The sequence below is a fragment of the Ranitomeya variabilis genome, chromosome 7 (genome assembly GCF_051348905.1).
Source record: "Ranitomeya variabilis isolate aRanVar5 chromosome 7, aRanVar5.hap1, whole genome shotgun sequence".
Taxonomy (NCBI): Eukaryota; Metazoa; Chordata; class Amphibia; order Anura; family Dendrobatidae; genus Ranitomeya; species Ranitomeya variabilis.
The window spans coordinates 81,964,858-81,987,281 of record NC_135238.1 but is presented as its reverse complement, the minus strand read 5'-3'; the positions used below and the strand labels follow the sequence as shown (position 1 = coordinate 81,987,281).

The 22,424-nt window shown below is 45.5% G+C and overlaps 2 protein-coding genes across 3 annotated transcripts; one reads left to right on the top strand and one right to left on the bottom strand.

Moving 5' to 3' along the window:
- The first annotated feature begins 16,210 nt into the window (after positions 1–16,210).
- On the top strand, positions 16,211–18,351 carry LOC143785021 (uncharacterized). 2 transcript variants are annotated; one of them, XM_077273668.1, is made up of 3 exons: positions 16,211–16,638; positions 17,089–17,499; positions 17,753–18,351. In XM_077273668.1, exons 2-3 carry the CDS (start codon positions 17,089–17,091, stop codon positions 18,341–18,343), a joined length of 1,002 nt encoding a protein of 333 aa, XP_077129783.1. In that variant the 5' UTR covers positions 16,211–16,638; the 3' UTR covers positions 18,344–18,351. The 2 variants fall into 2 exon arrangements, with proteins under 2 accessions (XP_077129783.1, XP_077129782.1); XM_077273667.1 differs by lacking the exon at positions 16,211–16,638 and having other exon boundaries at positions 16,911–17,499.
- Positions 18,352–18,714: 363 nt separating this feature from the next.
- LOC143785023 (uncharacterized) lies at positions 18,715–21,530 on the bottom strand. The gene is made up of 4 exons (XM_077273669.1): positions 21,216–21,530; positions 19,892–19,990; positions 19,743–19,805; positions 18,715–18,854 (listed from the first exon to the last, which is right to left on the bottom strand). The coding sequence occupies exons 1-4, from the start codon at positions 21,484–21,486 to the stop codon at positions 18,715–18,717; spliced, it is 573 nt and encodes a 190-aa protein (XP_077129784.1). The 5' UTR covers positions 21,487–21,530.
- Positions 21,531–22,424: the final 894 nt, after the last annotated feature.

The following is a 22,424-nucleotide window of genomic DNA, read 5'->3' as shown; positions in this document are numbered from 1 at the left end:
GTCATAGGGGCGGTGAGGCGGAAAGGTCTCCGCAGCCCTTTTGGAGAACAAGTCCGCATAGGGCCAATAGTGCTTGGGGAGAGAGGAAAGATCTGCGGGTACCTCTGTTGTAGCAACCTGAACGCACTCCCTCTGACATCTACCCTCACAGGATTTACTCCATCCCAATATTCTCCCTGAGGACCACTCTATATGAGAATGATTGCGTAGCCATGGTATCCCCAACAGGACCTCATCAATTCCCTCAGGAATGACTAATAGGGAGATAATCTCCTGATGTGATGGAGACAGAAAGAGTGGAAGGAATGGTTTGGTGGGAAATCTGTGAGGGTAGTGTTGACCCATTTACCACTCGAACGGTTACTGGTTTGGCGAGCATCACCAGGCGTATTGCATGACGCTGGGCGAAAGCGGATGACATAAAATTACCCACCGCCCCAGAGTCCACGCATAGCTCTACCATAAAAGTGGATGGGCCTATGGTAATTGCCCCCTTGAAGGACAACTTAGAGGCAAACGTCGCCGTGTCTGGTGTACCTCATCCAACTGCCACTAGACGCTGATGTTTCCCTGACCGCTGAGGACACTTGGAGGCAAGATGTCCTGACTGCCGGCAAACATGACAGACCTTAAGTGCACAAGCGGACTGGGACTTGGATCCTGCTCGTGTCACCTCTATGGCCTCATGTGACTCGGACGCCTGGACTGGAGATTACAAAGGTCTGGCGAAGGTGGGAGCCAGCCGAAACCTCTGCCTACACTGGGCTCGCTCCAACCTTCGCTCATGAACACGAAGGTCTATGCGAGTTGATACAGCTATGAGCTCCTCCAGTGTGGCGGGAATCTCCCTAGTGGCCAAAGCGTCCTTCACATGGTCAGCCAATCCCCTCCAAAATACAGGAATGAGGGTTTTATCTGGCCTTTCCAACTCAGACGCTAATGTCCGGAAGTGAACGGCAAAATGGCTGACCATGGTTGAACCCTGAGTCAAAGCCAGCAGTTGGAGCGCTGTATCATGGGTAACTTGAGGTCCTATAAAGACCTGTTTCAGAGTGTCCAGAAACCAAGGAACACTCCGCACCACATGATCATTGTGCTCCCACAGCGGTGTAGCCCACTCTAACGCTCTGTCTGACAGGAGAGAGATTATGAATCCCACCTTTGCCCGCTCTGTGGGAAAACATGCAGCCAGGATCTCGAGGTGTATACCACACTGGCTCACGAAACCCCTACAGGACTTACTGTCCCCAGAGTATCTTTCAGGCAATGGGAGGTGAGATAAAGTCGGAACAGAGGTGGCAGTGGATAAAGCTGCTTCAGCCACGCTAGCAGCCTGAACAGCTATTGCGGTAACATCCACCACCGAGGTTGCACGCTCAAGAGATGCCAACCGGCCCTCCAGCAGCTGGATGTGGAGCGCCCCCAGATGCAGGGCCGCGGGGGAACTCGGTATTGGGCCTCTCTGTCTCGGTTCTGGGGTTGTCACGGTGGCTAGACCCGGTCCGTGACCCTGCTAAGAGGCGTCCAATGAAAGGTGTAGGTGGTGGTGCATGGTGCAATTTGTGCTGAATAACGATGACACAGGGTTGCAGTCTCTTTACCTCTTTACTGAAGGCTTCAAGATCCTCAATCCAGAGTACGGTTAACAGGGCTGTCTGAGACCGGCCGGTCCGATGGCACCTCCAGAGGTCCCTTTGCAGGTGGAAATCTGTGCCTTCCTTCTAGCGCCTGTGTGTTGTAGTACTTCCCTGCTGAGCACCACGGGATAGTCCTCACAACTGTTGTGTCTATTTCTGATGTTCTTTCCCACAACTTATGTCTATTCTGATGTTCTTCTCCGTCCCCCAGATGATATGGATAGGACGCACCCGTATGACGGGTAGGCCTGGAGTTCTTCCGGGACCCTAGTGACGCCCCTCTCCCACAGTTGCCCCCTATGTCTGCTTAGGTGATTTAGGTGAGACAGCCAACCTATAATTAACTGTCCTGCCGTTGGTTTGAAGTATTGCTTGGAGCCTAATACTTCCTCGGCGTTCCGGCCACCGGCTACGCGCCTCAGTAGGATGTTGCCTCGATCTTACAGCACGACTCCTACTGGTGTTATCTCCTTTTTGCTTTGATCTCGTTTCTCACTCTCCACAATAAACCTCGCTTCTTGTCCTTTCTTGAGATATCGCCGCGATGTAGTGCAGGCGCGGTTCCTTAACGTTCTTTCCTTTTCGTTAGGCCTCTGTCAGGATCCCACCCCTGACAGGGACCCCCCTGAATCTTCCCTTGCAACACCCTCTGCCACAGGATGTTGCCTGGTTCCAAACCAGTCAGCTTCTCTCTAACTTTCTATCTAACCCCCAGTTTTACCAGATTGTGAGGAGTGGCCTAATACATAGCGCCCTTTGCTCCCCCTGGAGGCCAGACTATGAAGTGTATTGGTGTCTGTGATACCTGGTCAGATGAACTCCTTCAGTGCCATCAGACGTACCATCACTCCCCTTAGCGGCGGAGCATCAGTACTGCAACGACCAGGACTCTGGGGCACTGCACTTGTACCCCTGCAATCGCTGTTCATCCGCCATTACTTAGCCAGATCCTGGTGCTAGTGTACTGTTAGGGTTGGCGGAACGCACTGAATATATTTATTAGATGGGATAGGTGCATTCACAACCCGGGATCCACCGTGCAGGAAAAAACCTGCTGCTAAGTAAGGCGGTGAAGCAAAATAGAATAAACAAACTCTGTTACTTCACAGAGCCCGTAGTAAAGAGAACGCTGTGCCCTGTTTAGCTTACGGGGACACAGCTACTGTGTAGAGCCGACAGTGGTCATGCAGTCCAACCAACACGCAGCTCCTCTCCGGTGGAGCCGGAATTCTATCGGCTATTAGCCAGCCCTGAATTCACACATAAACTCCTCTAGGGGCTTATTTCAGCCGGGTCCCTGACTGCATACACAAAACTCCTCGCCGGAGGTGCCAGCATTCTAGGGGCTTATTTCAGCCGGGTCCCTGACCACACACAAGACCACACTGGCGCTGAGCTCGTACATATTTGACACTGGCGCATGGCTGTGTGGTCATGAGAACCTTAGATAGCTGCAGCACCTACAGGACCTTCCAAGAAGGACCAATGGAAGGCTGCCACAGAACTTGATCAGGAACAGGACATTCCTGGAGGACCAATGGAAGTTGCTGCAGTACCTGAGCATGTGACCCTTGATCTCCACTGAGAGATCTTACCCTGGGCATGCTCAGTGTGTGCAAAGCAGGACTTAGTCCCAAAAAAGCCTGCTTGCCGCAGATCAGTGCAGGGTACAATAGCAGAGCCTGGAGAGGCAGCAGTAACCCTTTGCACAGTATCAGACTCAGTGAGACGCTGGGACCGATGTCTCCGCTGAGCAGGCTCCACTGCGGCCGATACAGAATGGGAGACCGCAGCAGACACGGCTCGAGATTCCCCCTGTGCAGCAGAGGGACCTCGACTCCTAACAGACACAGGAATGTGTCTTCTGCTGGCTAATTTAAATCATGGTATAAACCAGTGCAAGTTTCAATAAAATAAACGTGGCCTTTCTGGAAAAAATGTGAAACAAAAAGAGAAGTTATAGCACAGTCCTTATGCCTGCCAGAATCTAATCGCTCAGAGTCCAGCAAAGTTTCACGTAAAAACTTCTCGGGAGCTCTACTGCCTCTATATCCACAGACAGAGAAAAAACTCAGTGGTCAGACATATAACTTCCCAAACCACACCCTTAAGGATGAGATATGATGAGTAGCCGTCCTACCTACCTTTTACAGCCACTCACAAAAAATCCAACCCTGTCATGGCCGATTAATCCCTGGCAGCACATAACATGCTGGAGAGAAACTTCTGGGATAGCAATCTTCGTCATACATGTCTTCCCTCACATACCATGCCAGTATATATATATATATATATATATATATATACCAGCTGTGGAACCAGCGAATCGGGAGAAAATGTGCTAAAACCACTTCAGCTTTTTATTGACCACTGTCAAAATACCAGTGGGGAATGGAATCAAACATCATTTTCTTGTAGCTCTTGAGACACTACTGTAAGGTATTTGGGAAAACCTCTAAATTTCTCCTATCTAGCATTGTTAGCTGTTTTACTTATAGGTTTTTTATGCACTCTTTTGATATTAATTTTTGGTGACATTTTAAATTTGTTGCATTTGGTACAGAAGTTCTCCAAGTGGTTTTGAAATTGTGAAGCTTGTGGCGAAAAATCTTAGAAGCAAATCCCATACTTAGCACGCACGGCTCCATTGTATAGATGCATCTATCGTTTAGTCCAAAAAATAAAAGCATTTCTTCAATACTAAACCACGACTAAACAGTTATACCCATTTGTATAGAAGGAAACAGTTATATTTTGCCATAAAGACATTAGAGATTTCATATGACCCAATCTCCACACATATTTTATCAATTGTGCGATAATAATTAAGCTAAAATTACATAAAATATGATTTGTTTCCATTATTGTCCATGGCTAGCTACCAGCTATATTGTTATTACCCAGCTACAACTGTTTTACTGTTCTACATTATCAGCATTTTGCTGCCAATAAAGCAAATGTGCATTTAGCAGCTTTTGCCAATGAGCCCACAACTGCAAATACTACTTAAGCCGCATCCAGAAAAACAAAGTTTCTGTATAATGGCCCCAGAAAAAAATATTGAAATAGCTTCTTAGCTCTGATTTGTTATCTCCCTGAAGAGCTGGAATATTCTGTGTATATGGCTGGCATGGAAAGCTTTTACCATGGCAACATTTAATTAGGGTAAGCTCTGACTCATATTTTCTTGTCAGAGGTCTGTTTTTCTTTCTAAATTTGGCTATGCTTAACTCTCGCAAATACATTAAGTTACACATACCGTATCATCACAGCTGCCCATCAAGCACTAACTTCATTTAGAAGAAAACAACAGCTTAGTTGTGATATTTTATTACATGTTAGAAAATATGATAATCTGGAAGCTGTGACATTTTTCTAAACGTTTATATTATCACACTCTACATATTTAGTCCAACCGATGAAATATATTTGCCTCTTGCGCATGCTGATAAAGTTCAATGTTGGAAAAAAAAGTCCTATTCTATAGAATCAGGTTTTGGCACAAAAAAAACGCAGAAAACCTAATACCTGCATTTTTAGTGAGTTTTTTCAGCGTTCTTTTCACCACCCATTCAAGTAAATGGGTAAAAACTGTGAAAAAAACCGCTGAAAGAAGTGACATGCTGTATGTCCAAAATAATATGCCAAGTACAAAATACCAATGACACAAAACCAATGTGTGTGCAGGAGATTTCTGAAATCTCATCGGCTATGCTGGTACTGGAAAACACAGCTGAAAATTAGCATAAAAAGCATTAACCCCTTCACCCCCAAGGGTGGTTTGCACGTTAATGACCGGGCCAATTTTTACAATTCTGACCACTGTCCCTTTATGAGGCTATAACTCTGGAACGCTTTGACGGATCTTGGCGATTCTGACATTGTTTTCTCGTGACATATTGTACTTCATGTTAGTGGTAAAATTTATTCGATATAACTTGCGTTTATTTGTGAAAAAAATGGAAATTTGGCGAAAATTTTGAAAATTTTGCAATTTTCCAACTTTGAATTTTTATGCCCTTAAATCACAGACATATGTCACGCAAAATACTTAATAAGTAACATTTCCCACATGTCTACTTTACATCAGTACAATTTTGGAACCAAAATTTTTTTTTGTGACGGAGTTATAAGGGTTAAAAGTTGACCAGCAATTTCTCATTTTTACAACACCATTTTTTTTTAGGGACCACATCTCATTTGAAGTCATTTTGAGGGGTCTATATGATAGAAAATACCCAAGTGTGACACCATTCTAAAAACTGCACCCCTCAAGGTGCTCAAAACCACATTCAAGAAGTTTATTAACCCTTCAGGTGTTTCACAGGAATTTTTGGAATGTTTAAATAAAAATGAACATTTAACTTTTTTTCACACAAAATTTATTTCAGCTCCAATTTGTTTTATTTTACCAAGGGTAACAGGAGAAAATGGACCCCCAAAGTTGTTGTACAATTTGTCCTGAGTACGCTGATACCCCATATGTGGGGGTAAACCACTGTTTGGGCGTATGGCAGAGCTCGGAAGGAAAGGAGCGCCATTTGACTTTTCAATGCAAAATTGACTGGAATTGAGATGGGACGCCATGTTGCGTTTGGAGAGCCCCTGATGTGCCTAAACACTGAAACCCCCTACAAGTGACACCATTTTGGAAAGTAGACCCCCTAAGGAACTTATCTTGATGTGTGGTGAGCACTTTGACCCACCAAGTGCTTCACAGAAGTTTATAATGCAGAGCCGTAAAAATAAAAAATCATATTGTTTCACAAAAATGATCTTTTCGCCCCCAATTTTTTATTTTCCCAAGGGTAAGAGAAGAAATTGGACCCCAAAAAATGTTGTGCAATTTGTCCTGAGTACGATGATACCCCATATGTGGGTGTAAACCATTGTTTGGGCGCATGGCAGAGCTTGGAAGGGAAGGAGCGCCATTTGACTTTTCAATGCAAAATTGACTGGAATTGAGATGGGACGCCATGTTGCGTTTGGAGAGCCCCTGATGTGCCTAAACATTGAAACTCCCTACAAGTGACACCATTTTGGAAAGTAGACCCCCTAAGGAACTTATCTAGATGTGTGGTGAGCACTTTGACCCACCAAGTGCTTCACAGAAGTTTATAATGCAGAGCCGTAAAAATAAAAAATCATATTTTTTCACAAAAATGATCTTTTCGCCCCCAATTTTTTATTTTCCCAAGGGTAAGAGAAGAAATTGGACCCCAAAAAATGTTGGCCAATTTGTCCTGAGTACGATGATACCCCATATGTGGGTGTAAACCATTGTTTGGGCGCATGGCAGAGCTTGGAAGGGAAGGAGCGCCATTTGACTTTTCAATGCAAAATTGACTGGAATTGAGATGGGACGCCATGTTGCGTTTGGAGAGCCCCTGATGTGCCTAAACATTGAAACTCCCTACAAGTGACACCATTTTGGAAAGTAGACCCCCTAAGGAACTTATCTAGATGTGTGGTGAGCACTTTGACCCACCAAGTGCTTCACAGAAGTTTATAATGCAGAGCCGTAAAAATAAAAAATCATATTTTTTCACAAAAATGATCTTTTCGCCCCCAATTTTTTATTTTCCCAAGGGTAAGAGAAGAAATTGGACCCCAAAAAATGTTGTGCAATTTGTCCTGAGTACGATGATACCCCATATGTGGGTGTAAACCATTGTTTGGGCGCATGGCAGAGCTTGGAAGGGAAGGAGCGCCATTTGACTTTTCAATGCAAAATTGACTGGAATTGAGATGGGACGCCATGTTGCGTTTGGAGAGCCCCTGATGTGCCTAAACATTGAAACTCCCTACAAGTGACACCATTTTGGAAAGTAGACCCCCTAAGGAACTTATCTAGATGTGTGGTGAGCACTTTGACCCACCAAGTGCTTCACAGAAGTTTATAATGCAGAGCCGTAAAAATAAAAAATCATATTTTTTCACAAAAATGATCTTTTCGCCCCCAATTTTTTATTTTCCCAAGGGTAAGAGAAGAAATTGGACCCCAAAAAATGTTGGCCAATTTGTCCTGAGTACGCTGATACCCCATATGTGGGTGTAAACCATTGTTTGGGCGCATGGCAGAGCTTGGAAGGGAAGGAGCGCCATTTGACTTTTCAATGCAAAATTGACTGGAATTGAGATGGGACGCCATGTTGCGTTTGGAGAGGCCCTGATGTGCCTAAACATTGAAACTCCCTACAAGTGACACCATTTTGGAAAGTAGACCCCCTAAGGATCTTATCTAGATGTGTTTTGAGAGCTTTGAACCCCCAAGTGTTTCACTACAGATTATAACGCAGAGCCGTGAAAATAATTTTTATTTTTTTTCTCAAAAATGATTTTTTTAGCACCCAGCTTTGTATTTTTACAAGGGTAACAGAATAAATTGGACCCCAAAATTTGTTTTCCAATTTGTCCTGAGTACGCTGATACCCCATATGTGGGGGGGAACCACTGTTTGGGCGCATGACAGAGCTCGGAAGGGAAGGAGCGCCATTTGGAATGCAGACTTAAATGGATTGGTCAGCAGCCGTCACGTTGCATTTGCAGAGCCCCTGATGTACCCAAACAGTACAAACCCCCCACAAGTGACCCCATATTGGAAACTAGACCTCCCAAGGAACTTATCTAGATGTGTTTTGAGAACTTTGAACCCCCAAGTGTTTCACTAAAGTTTATAGCGCAAAGCCGTGAAAATAAAAATTCTTTTTTTTTTTCACAAAAATGATTTTTTAGCCCCCAGTTTTGTATTTTTACAAGGGTAACAGGATAAATTAGACCCCAAAAGTTGTTGTCCAATTTGTCCTGAGTACGCTGATACCCCATATGTGGGGGGGAACCACTGTTTGGGTGCATGACAGAGCTCGGAAGGGAAGGAGCGCCATTTGGAATGCAGCCTTAAATGGATTGGTCTGCAGGCGTCACGTTGCATTTGCAGAGCCCCTGATGTACCCAAACAGTACAAACCCCCCACAAGTGACCCCATATTGGAAACTAGACCTCCCAAGGAACTTATCTAGATGTGTTGTGAGAACTTTGAACCCCCAAGTGTTTCACTACAGTTTATAACGCAGAGCCGTGAAAATAAAACATCTTTTTTTTCCCACAAAAATGATTTTTAGCCCCCCAAATTTTTATTTTCCTAAGGATAACAAGAGAACTTGGACCCCAGAAGTTGTTGTTCAATTTGTCCCGAGTACGCTGATAACACATATGTTGGGGTAAACCCCTTTTTGGGCGCACGGGAGAGCTCGGAAGGGAAGGAGCACTGTTTTACTTTTTCAACGCAGAATTGGCTGGAATTGAGATTGGACGCCATGTCGCGCTTGGAGAGCCCCTGATGTGCCTGGACAGTGGAAACTCCCCAATTCTACCTGAAACCCTAACCCAAACACACCCCTAACCCTAATCCCAACGGTAACCCTAACCACACCCCTAGCCCTGACACACCCATAATTCTAATCCCAACCCTAATCCAAACGTAAATGTAATCCAAACCCTAACCCTAACTTTACCTCCAACCCTAGCCCTAACCCTAACCCTACCCCTCACCCTAACCCTAAACGTGACTGAAATACGTGTCACTAAAATACGTGGCACTAAAATACGTGGCACTGAAATACGTGGCACTGAAACACGTGGCACTGAAACACGTGGCACTGAAACACGTGGCACTGAAACACGTGGCACTGAAACACGTGGCACTGAAACACGTGGCACTGAAATACGTGGCCCTAAAATACGTGGCACTGAAATACGTGGCACTGAAATATGTGGCACTGAAATACGTGGCACTGAAATACGTGGCACTGAAACACGTGGCACTGAAACACGTGGCACTGAAATACGTGGTACTAAAATATGTGGCACTGAAATACGTGATACGTGGCACTGAAATACGTGGCACTGAAACACGTGGCACTGAAATACGTGGCACAGAAATACGTGGCACTGAAATATGTGGCACTGAAATACGTGGTACTAAAATATGTGGCACTGAAATACGTGATACGTGGCACTGAAATACGTGGCACTGAAACACGTGGCACTGAAATACGTGGCACAGAAATACGTGGCACTGAAATACGTGGCACTGAAATACGTGGCACTGAAATACGTGGCACTGAAATACGTGGCACTATGACTGTCAGAAAATGTTCATTAAACGGTTAGGGGTGAGGTTAGGGGTAGAGTTAGGGTTAGGGTTTGGATCCCTTTATCACCTTGATGGTGGTGGGTGGCTTTTCAGTGTGTTTTCTGTTTTTTTTCGATAAAAATGCATGCGTTTTTAACGCAAACAAACGCATGTGCTTAAAAACGCAAGAAAATACTGCAGGTTGTATTTCTGAAAATGAACGCATGCAGAAAAAAACCGCATGCGTTTGAAAACGCGACCAAACGCGTACAAAAAAACCGCATGCGTTTTCAATGTCAAATATAGGGAAAAAACGCATGCGGTTTTTTGTGCAAAAAACGCTGCAGACAAAAACGCAAGTGTGAAACCAGCGACGCTTTTTATAGCAAAAAAGTTTTTGCGTCTCCACATTTTGAGACCTATAATTTTTCCACATTTTGCTCCACAGAGTCATGTGAGGTCTTGTTTTTTGCGGGACGAGTTGACGTTTTTATTGGTAACATTTTCGGACACGTGACCATTTTTGATCGCTTTTTATTCCGATTTTTGTGAGGCAGAATGACCAAAAACCTGCTATTCATGAATTTCTTTTGGGAGAGGCGTTTATACCGTTCCGCGTTTGGTAAAATTGATAAAGCAGTTTTATTCGTCGGGTCAGTACGATTACAGCGATATCTCATTTATATCATTTTTTTATGTTTTGGCGCTTTTATACGATAAAAACTAAAATATAGAAAAAATAATTATTTTGGTATCGCTTTATTCTCAGGACTATAACTTTTTTATTTTTTTGCTGATGATGCTGTATGGCGGCTTTTTTTTTGCGGGACAAGATGACGTTTTCAGCGGTACCATGGATATTTATATCAGTCTTTTTGATCGTGTGTTATTCCACTTTTTGTTCGGCGGTATGGTAATAAAGCGTTGTTTTTTGCCTCGTTTTTTTTTTTTTTTTCTTACGGTGTTTACTGAAGGGGTTAACTAGTGGGGCAGTTTTATAGGTTGGGTCGTTACGGACGCGGCGATACTAAATATGTGTACTTTTATTGTTTTGTTTTTTTTATTTAGATAAAGAAATGTATTTATGGGAATAATATATTTTTTTTATTATTATTTATTTAGGAATTTTTTTTTTATTTTTTTTTACACATGTGGAAAAATTTTTTTTTTACTTTTTTACTTTGTCCCAGGGGGGGACATCACAGATCATTGATCTGGCAGTGTGCACAGCACTCTGCCAGATCGACGATCTGCTGTGCAGGGCTGCAGGCTTACCAAGTGTCTGCTCTGAGCAGACACTCGGTAAGCCACCTCCCTCCCTGCAGGACCCGGATGCCGCGGCCATCTTGGATCCGGGACCTGCGGCGAGGAGGGAGGTAGGAGACCCTCAGAGCAACGCGATCACATCGCGTTGCTCCGGGGGTCTCAGGGAAGCCCGCAGGGAGCCCCCTCCCTGCGCGATGCTTCCCTATACCGCCGGTACACTGCGATCATGTTTGATCGCGGTGTGCCGGGGGTTAATGTGCCGGGGGCGGTCCGTGACCGCTCCTGGCACATAGTGCCGGATGTCAGCTGCGATATGCAGCTGACACCCGGCCGCGATCGGCCGCGCTCCCCCCGTGAGCGCCGCTGATCGATGATGACGTACTATCCCGTCGGCGGTCATACGGGCCCACCCCACCTCGACGGGATAGTACGTCAAATGTCGGGAAGGGGTTAAATAAAATGGAGCAAAAATGCCTAATGTGAACTCAGCCTTAGGGCTCATAGTCACATGCAAGAAACTCGGATGAGTCTCGCACGTCAATACCCGGCACTGCACCTGGCGCTCGGATCGGAGCGTGCGGCCGCTTAGCACTACATGCAGTCATACGCTCCGCTCCTGAGTGCCGGGTGCAGTGCCGGGTATTGACGTGCGAGACTCATCCGAGTGTCTCGCATGTGAGTATGAGCCCTAAGGGTCACGTCCACCCATATTTTATGTATACAGCTTTAAAAAATATAGATAAATACAGATTGATTTTTCATACAAGTCATGCAAGTTGTCTTCTTTTTTTAACAAATAAGAAAAGTTTGATAAGGGTTGAGATTATGTGCCATTTATAAGTGCCTTGCCTCAGATTATTCCCTTGTTTGCAAATCAGTGAATTGGGATTTGCAAGGAAACATTTAAAGGGGTAACATGTAAAATACTGTTTAAAAGTTGTTGAACACTTACGAATTTTCCATTATTTCTGCATAAATGTGACATCCAATTATTACACAACTCATAAATGTAGGCAAAAATATTAATCTTTGTCAAAATTACATGATGAAAATGATCTAATACAATGTAAAACTTTAGGATTAACAGATAATTTAAAGGTAGAATGAAATTCTGGTGTTTTTATCAAAGTCTGATCTTTACAATAGATGTTTGTGGAAGTATATCACGGCACAAACAAATGACATTTCTGGAAGACCTGGAAAAGGTTACAAAACCATCTCTGACGAGTTTAGACTCCACCAACCCACCCTCAGACAAGTTATGTACAAATGGAGGAAATTCAAGGCAATTTATTACCCTCCCTAAGGTCGGTTTCACACATCCTGATATTTCCAGTACTGGAAGAAACGGTACTGGAGATATTAGTGTCCGTGTGCATACTACGTGCTTCACATGTGTGGCAACCATGTACCATCTGTGTACTGCATCAATACCACATGGATGGCTGCTGGACGGCTGACTGAAAGCACTGTTCCCCGGCGGCTGATGCTGAAGCCGGCTGTCATCCATTCTCCCCTGCTCTGCCGGTGAGAAGCACGAGCAGGGGAGAATGAATGAATGAAAAGCAGTGGGCACAAGCTCAGTAACAAGCGGTGATGTCACTGAGTCTGTGCTCGCTGCCGGCATGAACTCCTGTGACCTTCGGACCGTGGGAGAATGCAAGTGATTATTACGACCGCACATACTCACCTGTCTTCTCCCATCCCTCGGCGCTCTCGCAACTCTGTCCCTCGTCGCTCTGCTCCTCCCTTCGCTGGGACGCGGCATCTGCGTTCTTCGCGCATGCGCAGTCGCGTCTCCTGTGCCGCAGAGCCTCCTGGGAGGTCGTGACCTGATGGCTCCGCCCCAACATGGCAGCGCCCATCGGGTATTTCTTCTCGGCGTCTTCCCAGGTAAGACGCCTTTGCTTTGTAGGATACCCTGAGCTTTGTTCAGCGTACCTATGCCCTAGGCTCCTCCGATCTCAGTACCATTCTCCTTGCTGTTGTGCATTGCCTGCTCTGTGTCTCCGCTGTGTTTGTCCATAGTTCCAGTCTAGCCAGCTCTGTGTCACCGCTGTGTTGTCCTTAGTTCCAGTCTAGCCCGCTCTGTGTCTCCGCCGTGTCTGTTCTGTGCTCCAGTCCATTCAGTGTCTCCGCTTTACCTGCCCTTTCTCTAGTCCCGCATCTGTTTTCCCTTCCTGTTGGTATCCCTGTTCCTTAGTTCTTTCTCTTTGTTTTTTGCAGCCTCGTGGTTCCCTTGTTCCTCTCCAGTGATCCCATATATATCTAACATCCCTAGTCTGTTCCAGTTCCCTATTGCTAGTCCTCCGTCTCCCTCTTTTGTTTTTGGTCGCCCCTTTGGCTCTAGCTGTTGTGTCTCCATTCCCCCTTGGACCTGCTCCTAACGCTCCCTGTATAGGGGGTGGTTACATCTGGTCCACTCGTCCTTGGGAGCTCTAGAGTCACGACCCAGAGGGTCCACTTTTGGATTCTTCTCTGAATCCCTACAGTGATGAGGTCACAGCAGTTCAAGCTCTGTCACAGTGACCTCATCACTTGCATTCTTCCATGGTCCTGAGGTCACAGGAGTTCATGCTGGCAGCAAGCACAGACTCAGTCATGTCAACGCTAGTTACTGAGCCTGTGCCCGTAGCTTCTCATTCATTGCCCAGTAGTTTACAGCCTGGGCGGTTGCATTAGCACCGCTCCCGGTTGTAAACTGTACATTCCCCAGATATGGATTACTGTGTGAGACTGACTGAACACCGGACAGGTATGGGTATATTGTTGGTTTATTATTTTTATTTTTTTTTACAGGAGATCGAGGGAGTCACTTGGATTAGCAGTATAATAAAGTTGACAAAACTGTGTGGTGTATCATTTCATTAAAATACTTTATTTTTACTGTGTGGTGTTTATTTAACCCAACTATAGGATTAGTAATGGAGAGTTGTATTATTGGCACCTCTCCATTACTAAGCCGGGCTTAATGTCACCTTACAATAGGAAGGTGACATTAACCTCCAATTACCCCACTACCCACCGTTACAGGCCAAGTGGGAAGAACCGGGCAAAGCTTCAGAATTGGCGCGTCTAATAGATGCGCCTTTTCTGGGGAGCTGCTGGCTGCTGTTTTTAGGCTGGGAGGGACCCATATCCATGGCCCCTTACCAGCCTGAGAATAGCAGCCTGCACCTGTGAGTTTTGTAGGGTTGGTTTAAAAACATAGGGGGGACCCCACGTCAGGTTTTTCATTCATTCATTCTCCTCCTGCTCACACTGCTCATCTGACAGAATGCCAAGAGGGTGAGTTTGTAGCTTTAGTAGTTCAAGAGATAATTTTTTTTCAGTTTTCTGATCTGTGTGCAATTTTCTGTGAATTAATGGGAAAATAATATTTGAGAGGTAATAATTCATATATATGGCTAGAAATATTGGAGGCCTAAAATTATTACTTTTTTCTATTCACCTGATAACTCCTGAACTTAATCCTATATAAATGTTATGGGAAGTCCTAAAGCAGGCAGTTTATGGAAGAAAACCCACCCATATAGCTTAGAGTTTAAGCTGTTATATAGAAAGGATAGGGTTAAAATTCTTCAAAGCAGATGTACAGTGTACAGGAGTAACCAATTACTGGAAACATTTAAATGCAATTATTACTAGACAAGGTGGTCACCCTAGATACTTAAAGCCGATTTTCATATATTTTTGACATATACTTGATATTGAAATATTTTTCTCATTTGATAAATGTCTATGATTTTTGACTTATTTGTTTGATTTGGTTCTCCTTATCTACTTTTAGGACTTGTGTGAAAATCTGATGTAGCTTTAGGTCAAATTTATGGAAAAATATGAAAAATTCAGAAAGTTTAACAAAATTTCAAACTCCTCTGTACGTATATGCGTGATGTTTTACTTTACTTTTGAATATTGTTTTGTACAGCCTTTTAGTGACTAAGTGCTGGACATTTCTAAACTTGTCTTACTAACATTATATTTAAGCTGGAACACAAAGGGTTTTGTTAATGTATCACAAGGGCTCTTCAGTGATAGAAGGAAATTCCTGACGAACCTGAAAGTTCATATGAAGAAGCACAATTTGTTTCAAAGATGTGAATGCAAGAAGCGTGACGTCCTTCTGAGGGAATCCACCACAAATACTGTGCTTCCTTTGGAGGTAATCTTTACGTCAATCTTTTCAATAAACCAGCAAGTACAAGTATATGGAGAAGGAGACTGGCAAAATTAATTGCTCTGGTCAAAGTATTCCATTTTGGACTAGAAAGACCATTGTCTTGTAAAAAAAAAATAGACTAAATTATTTGTTTCATTTACCTTTTTTCATTCATTCTCTTTCTGGTGAATTTTTAAAATTACATTTAATACAGGCTCACAAAGCTGAAAAAGAATCTACAGCCAGATTTTTGCCTCCCCAATTGAGATTAGCATGATGTAGGGGCAGAAACCCTGATTACAGTGATGTATCACTTATTGGGATGCTTGCTGCAAGTTTGAGAAAATCACTATTTTATCTACTGCACATCTACCAGTTCCCTGAATGCTGAGTTGTCTATAACACCGACCACATTACTGATTGACAGCAATTTTTATATGCTGTGCACAGGCAGAAAGCTGCCAATCGGTGGTTGGGATGAAGCTATAAAGAGCTCATGAATGTAGGAGTACATGACAGTAGGTTTACTAGTCCTCTAGTGCTAATCTCTCTGGTAAAACTGCTAAAACAGCGATTACGGCATATTAAAACTACTGCAAGCAGCCCAGCAGGGGTTCACATCACTGGAATCCTGGAATCAAGGTGTGTGCCTATTCATTGTGCTGCATTCAGATTAGATGGCAAAAGAAGGTGCTAGATTCTTTTGAATATCATGATAACCACAATTCTCAACTAAGAGGAACAGGTTATTTCACACAGTGTTCATTTTTCTTAAAAAAAAAAAATATATATATATATATATATATATATATATATATATACACTGTATATATATATATATATATATATATATATATATATATATATATATATATATATATATATATATAGTGAGGCAGTGAGAGGGATCAATGCGAGGGTCGATTTATATCCCCCAGGATGCGGACGGACTCCTCTTAAGGCCCTGTCTCACATAACGACGCTTAAGCGATCCCGACAACGATACGACCTGTCCGGGATCGTTGCTGCATCGCTGTGAGGTCGCTGGTGAGATGTCAAACAGTGCGATCTTCACAACGACGCAGCAGCGATGCGGCGATCTGTAGCGACCTGTACAACGATGTCGTTGGTCGTTTTGACCCTGCCACATGGCTGCTATTATAACGATACAGACCTCGATGAGGGACGTCTTGTGTGACGTTGTAGTCACACAGGCGTGCCTTTGAGTTGTCTGTACCGCCCCCATTCAGTTACGATTGGTGGTCGCTACTGCGTTCTGATTGGTCGGCGGCGTTGCCATATGAGGCGACACGATAGCTCTTCCGTCCTTTGTTCCTGAGCGCGTGGTGGATTGCAGATCGTTGTTGAGTTCTCCGGCCTGCGACTACTATTCGTTTGTATTCTTCAACGGTTCTTCGGATATCTATTATTTGTGCACGGTAAGTATCATTTGGGGTCTCAAATGCGTTTCCATTTCCTTTCCATTCCCTATGGTACACTGGGTACCTATTAATCTGCTATCTTTGTTCTGGAAGGAGGGAGGGAGGCCTTTGTTGGTATGTGTGTACATATACTTTTCCACATGGAGCCATTTTAGGTAGTCTTGTGGGTACAGAGTAACCGCAGACAGGGTTACAAGGCCTTATTTTTTAAATAATAGATTTGGCTCTATGCCGGTTCCATTTGCATGGCGGGGGTACACAGGCAGCATTGGTGTGGTCAGTGGAGGACTATTGGAAGGAGGGACTGCAGACTGGCAGATATTATTAGCAGTCCAGGCACATTGTTCTCTATTTTACATTCACAGTAGTGTGGCTCATACATAACTCTTTTAAAATGTTGTTAAAAATTTTCCATATATGCTCACTGTATGCTATTCTTTCTTTCAGATGTCTTTCAATACCGAGGAGTTTGTGCGGGAACTAATTGATATGTATCGATCCCTGCCCTGCCTTTGGCAGATTAAATCCGCTGACTACAGCAACCGGAATAAGAAGAGGGAGGCATTTGCACAACTGGTTGCTCTATTTAAGCGGCATGACCCCAGCGAGAAGGTGGATGAGAGTGTTGTCCGCAAAAAAATCCAGGGTCTACGCACAGTATATAAAAAGGAGCTCAACAAGGTGGTGAAGTCCAAGAAGTCTGGTGCCGCCACAGACGAGGTTTATGTGCCATCATTATGGTACTTTGACTTGCTTGGCTTCACCCGTGACCAGGAGCTCCCGCGCAGAATGGCATCATCAATGCGGCAGACCACGGATGTAGACCCTGTGATCCCGACTGACACCCCTGTTGGAGATGTAAGTACCTTCTTTGCTTGCTTCCATGTAAAAAGCTTTTAAACTGTGTCTCTCATGACATAGTAGAGTAGAAAATAGTAACTAAGTTTTTCCCTCTTTTATTATGCTGCATTTTCTCCAAGTTATCCCTTCCACTTCAGATAAATACAATCCTTTACTTTTTGGCCCCACTCAGTGCTCATACCGTTGAATGAAAAATCCTATCCTGTACTACTAGTTCCTCCCCTTAATTCTTAATTTTCTGTTCCTGCAGCAAGATCGGCATGATGATCTATCCACCCCGTCCAGTGACGACCTGCTGAGAGATGAACCGAGCCGGGCGGAGGCTACTGAGGCGTCTAGTGAAGACCCTGCACCCTCTACCCCCAACTCAGCTTATGTACCACGGCGGATTATCAATGGTCGTCGAAGACAGGACACCGTGTCGCTATCGACAGAGTTGGTCACTTTGGCAACACAAATGTTAAGCCAGCAGAGCAACAGGACTGTGGACACCTTTGCCACCTTTGCCGCTGATCGGCTAGGGAAGCTGCAAGCCACACAAAGGGTCCATGCCGAGAGGGTGATTTTCGAAACTTTGAGCAAAGCGGCAGCGGGACAGCTGGATGAAAGGTCACGTGTGCACAGTTTGATGGACCGTGAGCCTTGTTCATGGCACCCTATGAATGAAACGCCTGAGGCAATGCGTGGCACACCAGCACACCATCAATTTAGATCGCATCCAAACATGCCGCTTGCCCCTCCACCACAATATCCCCGGTATACCCATTCTTTCCTTGGACAATTAGCATCTCCGCCCAGCCAAGGATTTTCGAATGTTGAAAACCATTATGAAGAACTTTAGTTCCATTTAATATTTCTGGTTCTAAGTATAATTGTTGTCTAGTTAAGTTTTTATCTATTAAAGAGTTAAATTAAAATGTTAATTTATGTTAATAATTGTTATAAATAAAATTGTTTTGATGATTCAAACTTGCAGCCTGCTTTACTGAATTCAGCATATAGTTATTTGCAGGTCTAGTAGGCGGGGTAATGGGCTGGGTGCATGTATACAGTTGCATATATATTATGAGTGTGAGTGATGAAACATGTTTGTTGTTTTTAACAAAGCGTACACATCAGGGGATATAAACTGTAGTTTTTTTTATAAACAATATTAAAGATAACAACAACCTAATAAACTTAAATAGTAAAAAACCATCAACAAAAAAAAAATTAATGGCTGCCGCTCTGCTGTTGTGCAGCCACAAAATGAGCCAGCATCACTCCGTGCTCTTTGACTTGCTCAGCCAGTGTCCCCTGTGTCGCCATCATCCTCCTGTGTGATGCCTGGAGGTCCTCTAATGTTGGGATTTCTATGGAGGGAAAGGTAAAACTTAGTTTGTACTTGCATCTAAAGGCCCCGTCTCACATAGCGATTTACCAACGATCACAACCAGCGATACGACCTGGCCGTGATCGTTGGTAAGTCGTTGTGTGGTCGCTGGGGAGCTGTCACACAGACAGCTCTCTCCAGCGACCAACGATCAGGGGAACGACTTCGGCATCGTTGAAACTGTCTTCAACTATGCCGAAGTCCCCCTGCAGCACCCGGGTAACCAGGGTAAACATCGGGTTACTAAGCGCAGGGCCGCGCTTAGTAACCCGATGTTTACCCTGGTTACCCAAAAAAAAAAAACAGTACATACTCGCCTTTCGGTGTCCGTCAGGTCCCTTGCCGTCTACTTCCTGCTCTGACAGTGCCGCCGTACAGTGAGAGCAGAGCGCAGCGGTGACGTCACTGCTGTGCTGTGCTCTCACTGTACGGCGGCAGTCAGTCACAGCAGGAAGCAGACGGCAAGGGACCTGACGGACATCAGATGGTGAGTATGTACTGTTTGGTTTTTTTTACATTTACGCTGGTAACCAGGGTAAACATCGGGTTACTAAGCGCAGGGCCACGCTTAGTAACCCGATGTTTACCCTGGTTAACAGTGAAGACATCGCTGGATCGGTGTCACACACACCGATTCAGCGATGTCAGCGGGACCTCAACGACCAAAAAAAGGTCCAGGCCTTTCCGACACGACCAGCGATCTCACACCAGGGGCCTGATCACTGGTACGTGTCACACATAGCGAGATCGCTACTGAGGTCACTGTTGCGTCACAAAACTTGTAACTCAGCAGCGATCTCGCTAGCGACCTCGCTATGTGAGACGGGGCCTTTAACTATCATGTACGTGTTTGTTATTTAACACTTACGATTTCCGGGTAAATCGGGTGATGAAGAACTAAGGGACCACCCGGATCCTCTGGCATCACCGCCTAGGGAAAGATACAACACTTTATAGTACACGACAATCCTATCCTTTACAAGCTGTATGGACCTTTTTTTTAAGTGCAAGAATTACCGGGGGACAAGGCTTCACCCATGTCACGGAGTGATGCTGGTGACCCTGTTGTTGACGAGCCTGTCGTTGACTCCTGCTGGGGCTCTGGGTCAGCTGGGGCTGGAGAAAAAATAAATTATAACATTATTACATACCTGAGGTGCTGCACTGTAATTACTGTTGTAACAAATGTGCCGCCATATACTGGGCCGTATTTTGGGTCATATGATCAGGGGCCTCATTGTATGCAGGACTGTGCAGTGCCGGGTGTGCACGAGAAACACAGAGCGTAGCCGGGTGTGTCCGAGGCGTGCGGAGCCGAGCCGAGCCGGGTGTGTACGTACGAGGCGTGCGGAGCCGAGCATTATGTGCTGCCAATATACAAGATGGAGCACTGTGAGGTGTATACGTATATGTGTGTATACATGCCCCTCATTTTACAGCCGGGCGTGTACAAGGCATGCCGAGCCAAGCCGGGTGTGTACGTACGGGGCGTGCGGAGCCGAGCATTATGTGCTGCCAATATACAAGATGGAGCACTGTGAGGTGTATACGTATATGTGTGTATACATGCCCCTCATTTTACAGCCGGGCGTGTACAAGGCGTGCCGAGCCGAGCCGGGTGTGTACGTACGGGGCGTGCGGAGCCGAGCATTATGTGCTGCCAATATACAAGATGGAGCACTGTGAGGTGTATACGTATATGTGTGTATACATGCCCCTCATTTTACAGCCGGGCGTGTACAAGGCGTGCCGAGCCGAGCCGGGTGTGTACGTACGGGGCGTGCGGAGCCGAGCATTATGTGCTGCCAATATACAAGATGGAGCACTGTGAGGTGTATACGTATATGTGTGTATACATGCCCCTCATTTTACAGCCGGGCGTGTACAAGGCGTGCCGAGCCGAGCCGGGTGTGTACGTACGGGGCGTGCGGAGCCGAGCATTATGTGCTGCCAATATACAAGATGGAGCACTGTGAGGTGTATACGTATATGTGTGTATACATGCCCCTCATTTTACAGCCGGGCGTGTACAAGGCGTGCCGAGCCGAGCCGGGTGTGTACGTACGGGGCGTGCGGAGCCGAGCATTATGTGCTGCCAATATACAAGATGGAGCACTGTGGGGTGTATACGTATATGTGTGTATACATGCCCCTCATTTTACAACGGTGTGTCTGACGTTGGGTGCACGCCACCCAAAAACTGTTGGATCTGCCATGAATGTGCTGACAGTCTGTGCATACTCATCAACTGGGGAGGCAGCACAAAATTTGCCAAGGGCAGCAGAAACACTCAAAACGGTCGTGGCCATATACTATGCTAACCTATCTTAACAACACTCACCACGATGTGGAAGGCTCTGTGACCGGATGCTGGCTAGGCGTTCACTGGACCTGTACTGCAGATCCGCCAGCTTCTTCCGGATCTGGGTACTGGAGCGCTGCACTCCAAATCTCTGTGCTAGGCCCCGACTGATCCTCCGCAGCACAGCCTGCTTATGAAGGACGGGATGTTGTTGCTGATTATGACACGCATAATCACAGGCATCTACCTGAGCTATTAGGTAACGTACTTCTGCGTCACCCCAAGGTGTTGCACGTCGCCTGGCCGCCATTTTGCCGCCACTAGGTAAAAGCAAGGCCGCAGCACTGTCCTTTAACACGCCCACAACGCATCAGCGCCGTAAACCACGCCCACGACGCATCAACGTCACCGTGGTTATTAGAGGACGCTACTGCGGCCTATATTGTAATCTCCAGGTCACACCGATGACGCTATTGCGTTCTAATTGTAACGCATAAGCAATATAGCGTCTCCGGTTGCACTGGGAGACTGGAGTGTTGGTGGTTTCATATCTGGATATGTATGAATGTTTAGATAGGTATTTATATTTGTATGTCTGTGAGCAGCGTCGGACTGGGGTGTCTGGGGCCCACCAGAGGAATGGACTCTAGGGGCCCACCCTGCAGCTATATGCAAATATCTGTCATTATAGTGGAGCATCGGCTGTAAACTGGGATGTATAATTACGGTAGTTTACATTAATGTGGTTCTTGATAAAACAAGTTATCACTGATCCATGGGCTCCACAGGAGCAGTGTGTCTCCAGCATTCTGCCCCAGTGTGTCTCCAGCAATCTGCCCCAGTGTGTGTCCAGCAATCTGCCCCCAGTGTGTCTCCAGCATTCTGCCCCAGTGTGTCTCCAGCATTCTGCCCCAGTGTGTCTCCAGCATTCTGCCCCAGTGTGTCTCCAGCAATCTGCCCCAGTGTGTGTCCAGCAATCTGCCCCCAGTGTGTCTCCAGCATTCTGCCCCAGTGTGTGTCCAGCATTCTGCCCCAGTGTGTCTCCAGCATTCTGCCCCAGTGTGTGTCCAGCATTCTGCCCCAGTGTGTCTCAAGCATTCTGCCCCAGTGTGTCTCCAGCAATCTGCCACAGTGTGTCTCCAGCATTCTGCCCCAGTGTGTGTCCAGCATTCTGCCCCAGTGTGTCTCAAGCATTCTGCCCCAGTGTAGACTCACTGGAGTGCCTTGTATTCACAGCAGGACGCCTGT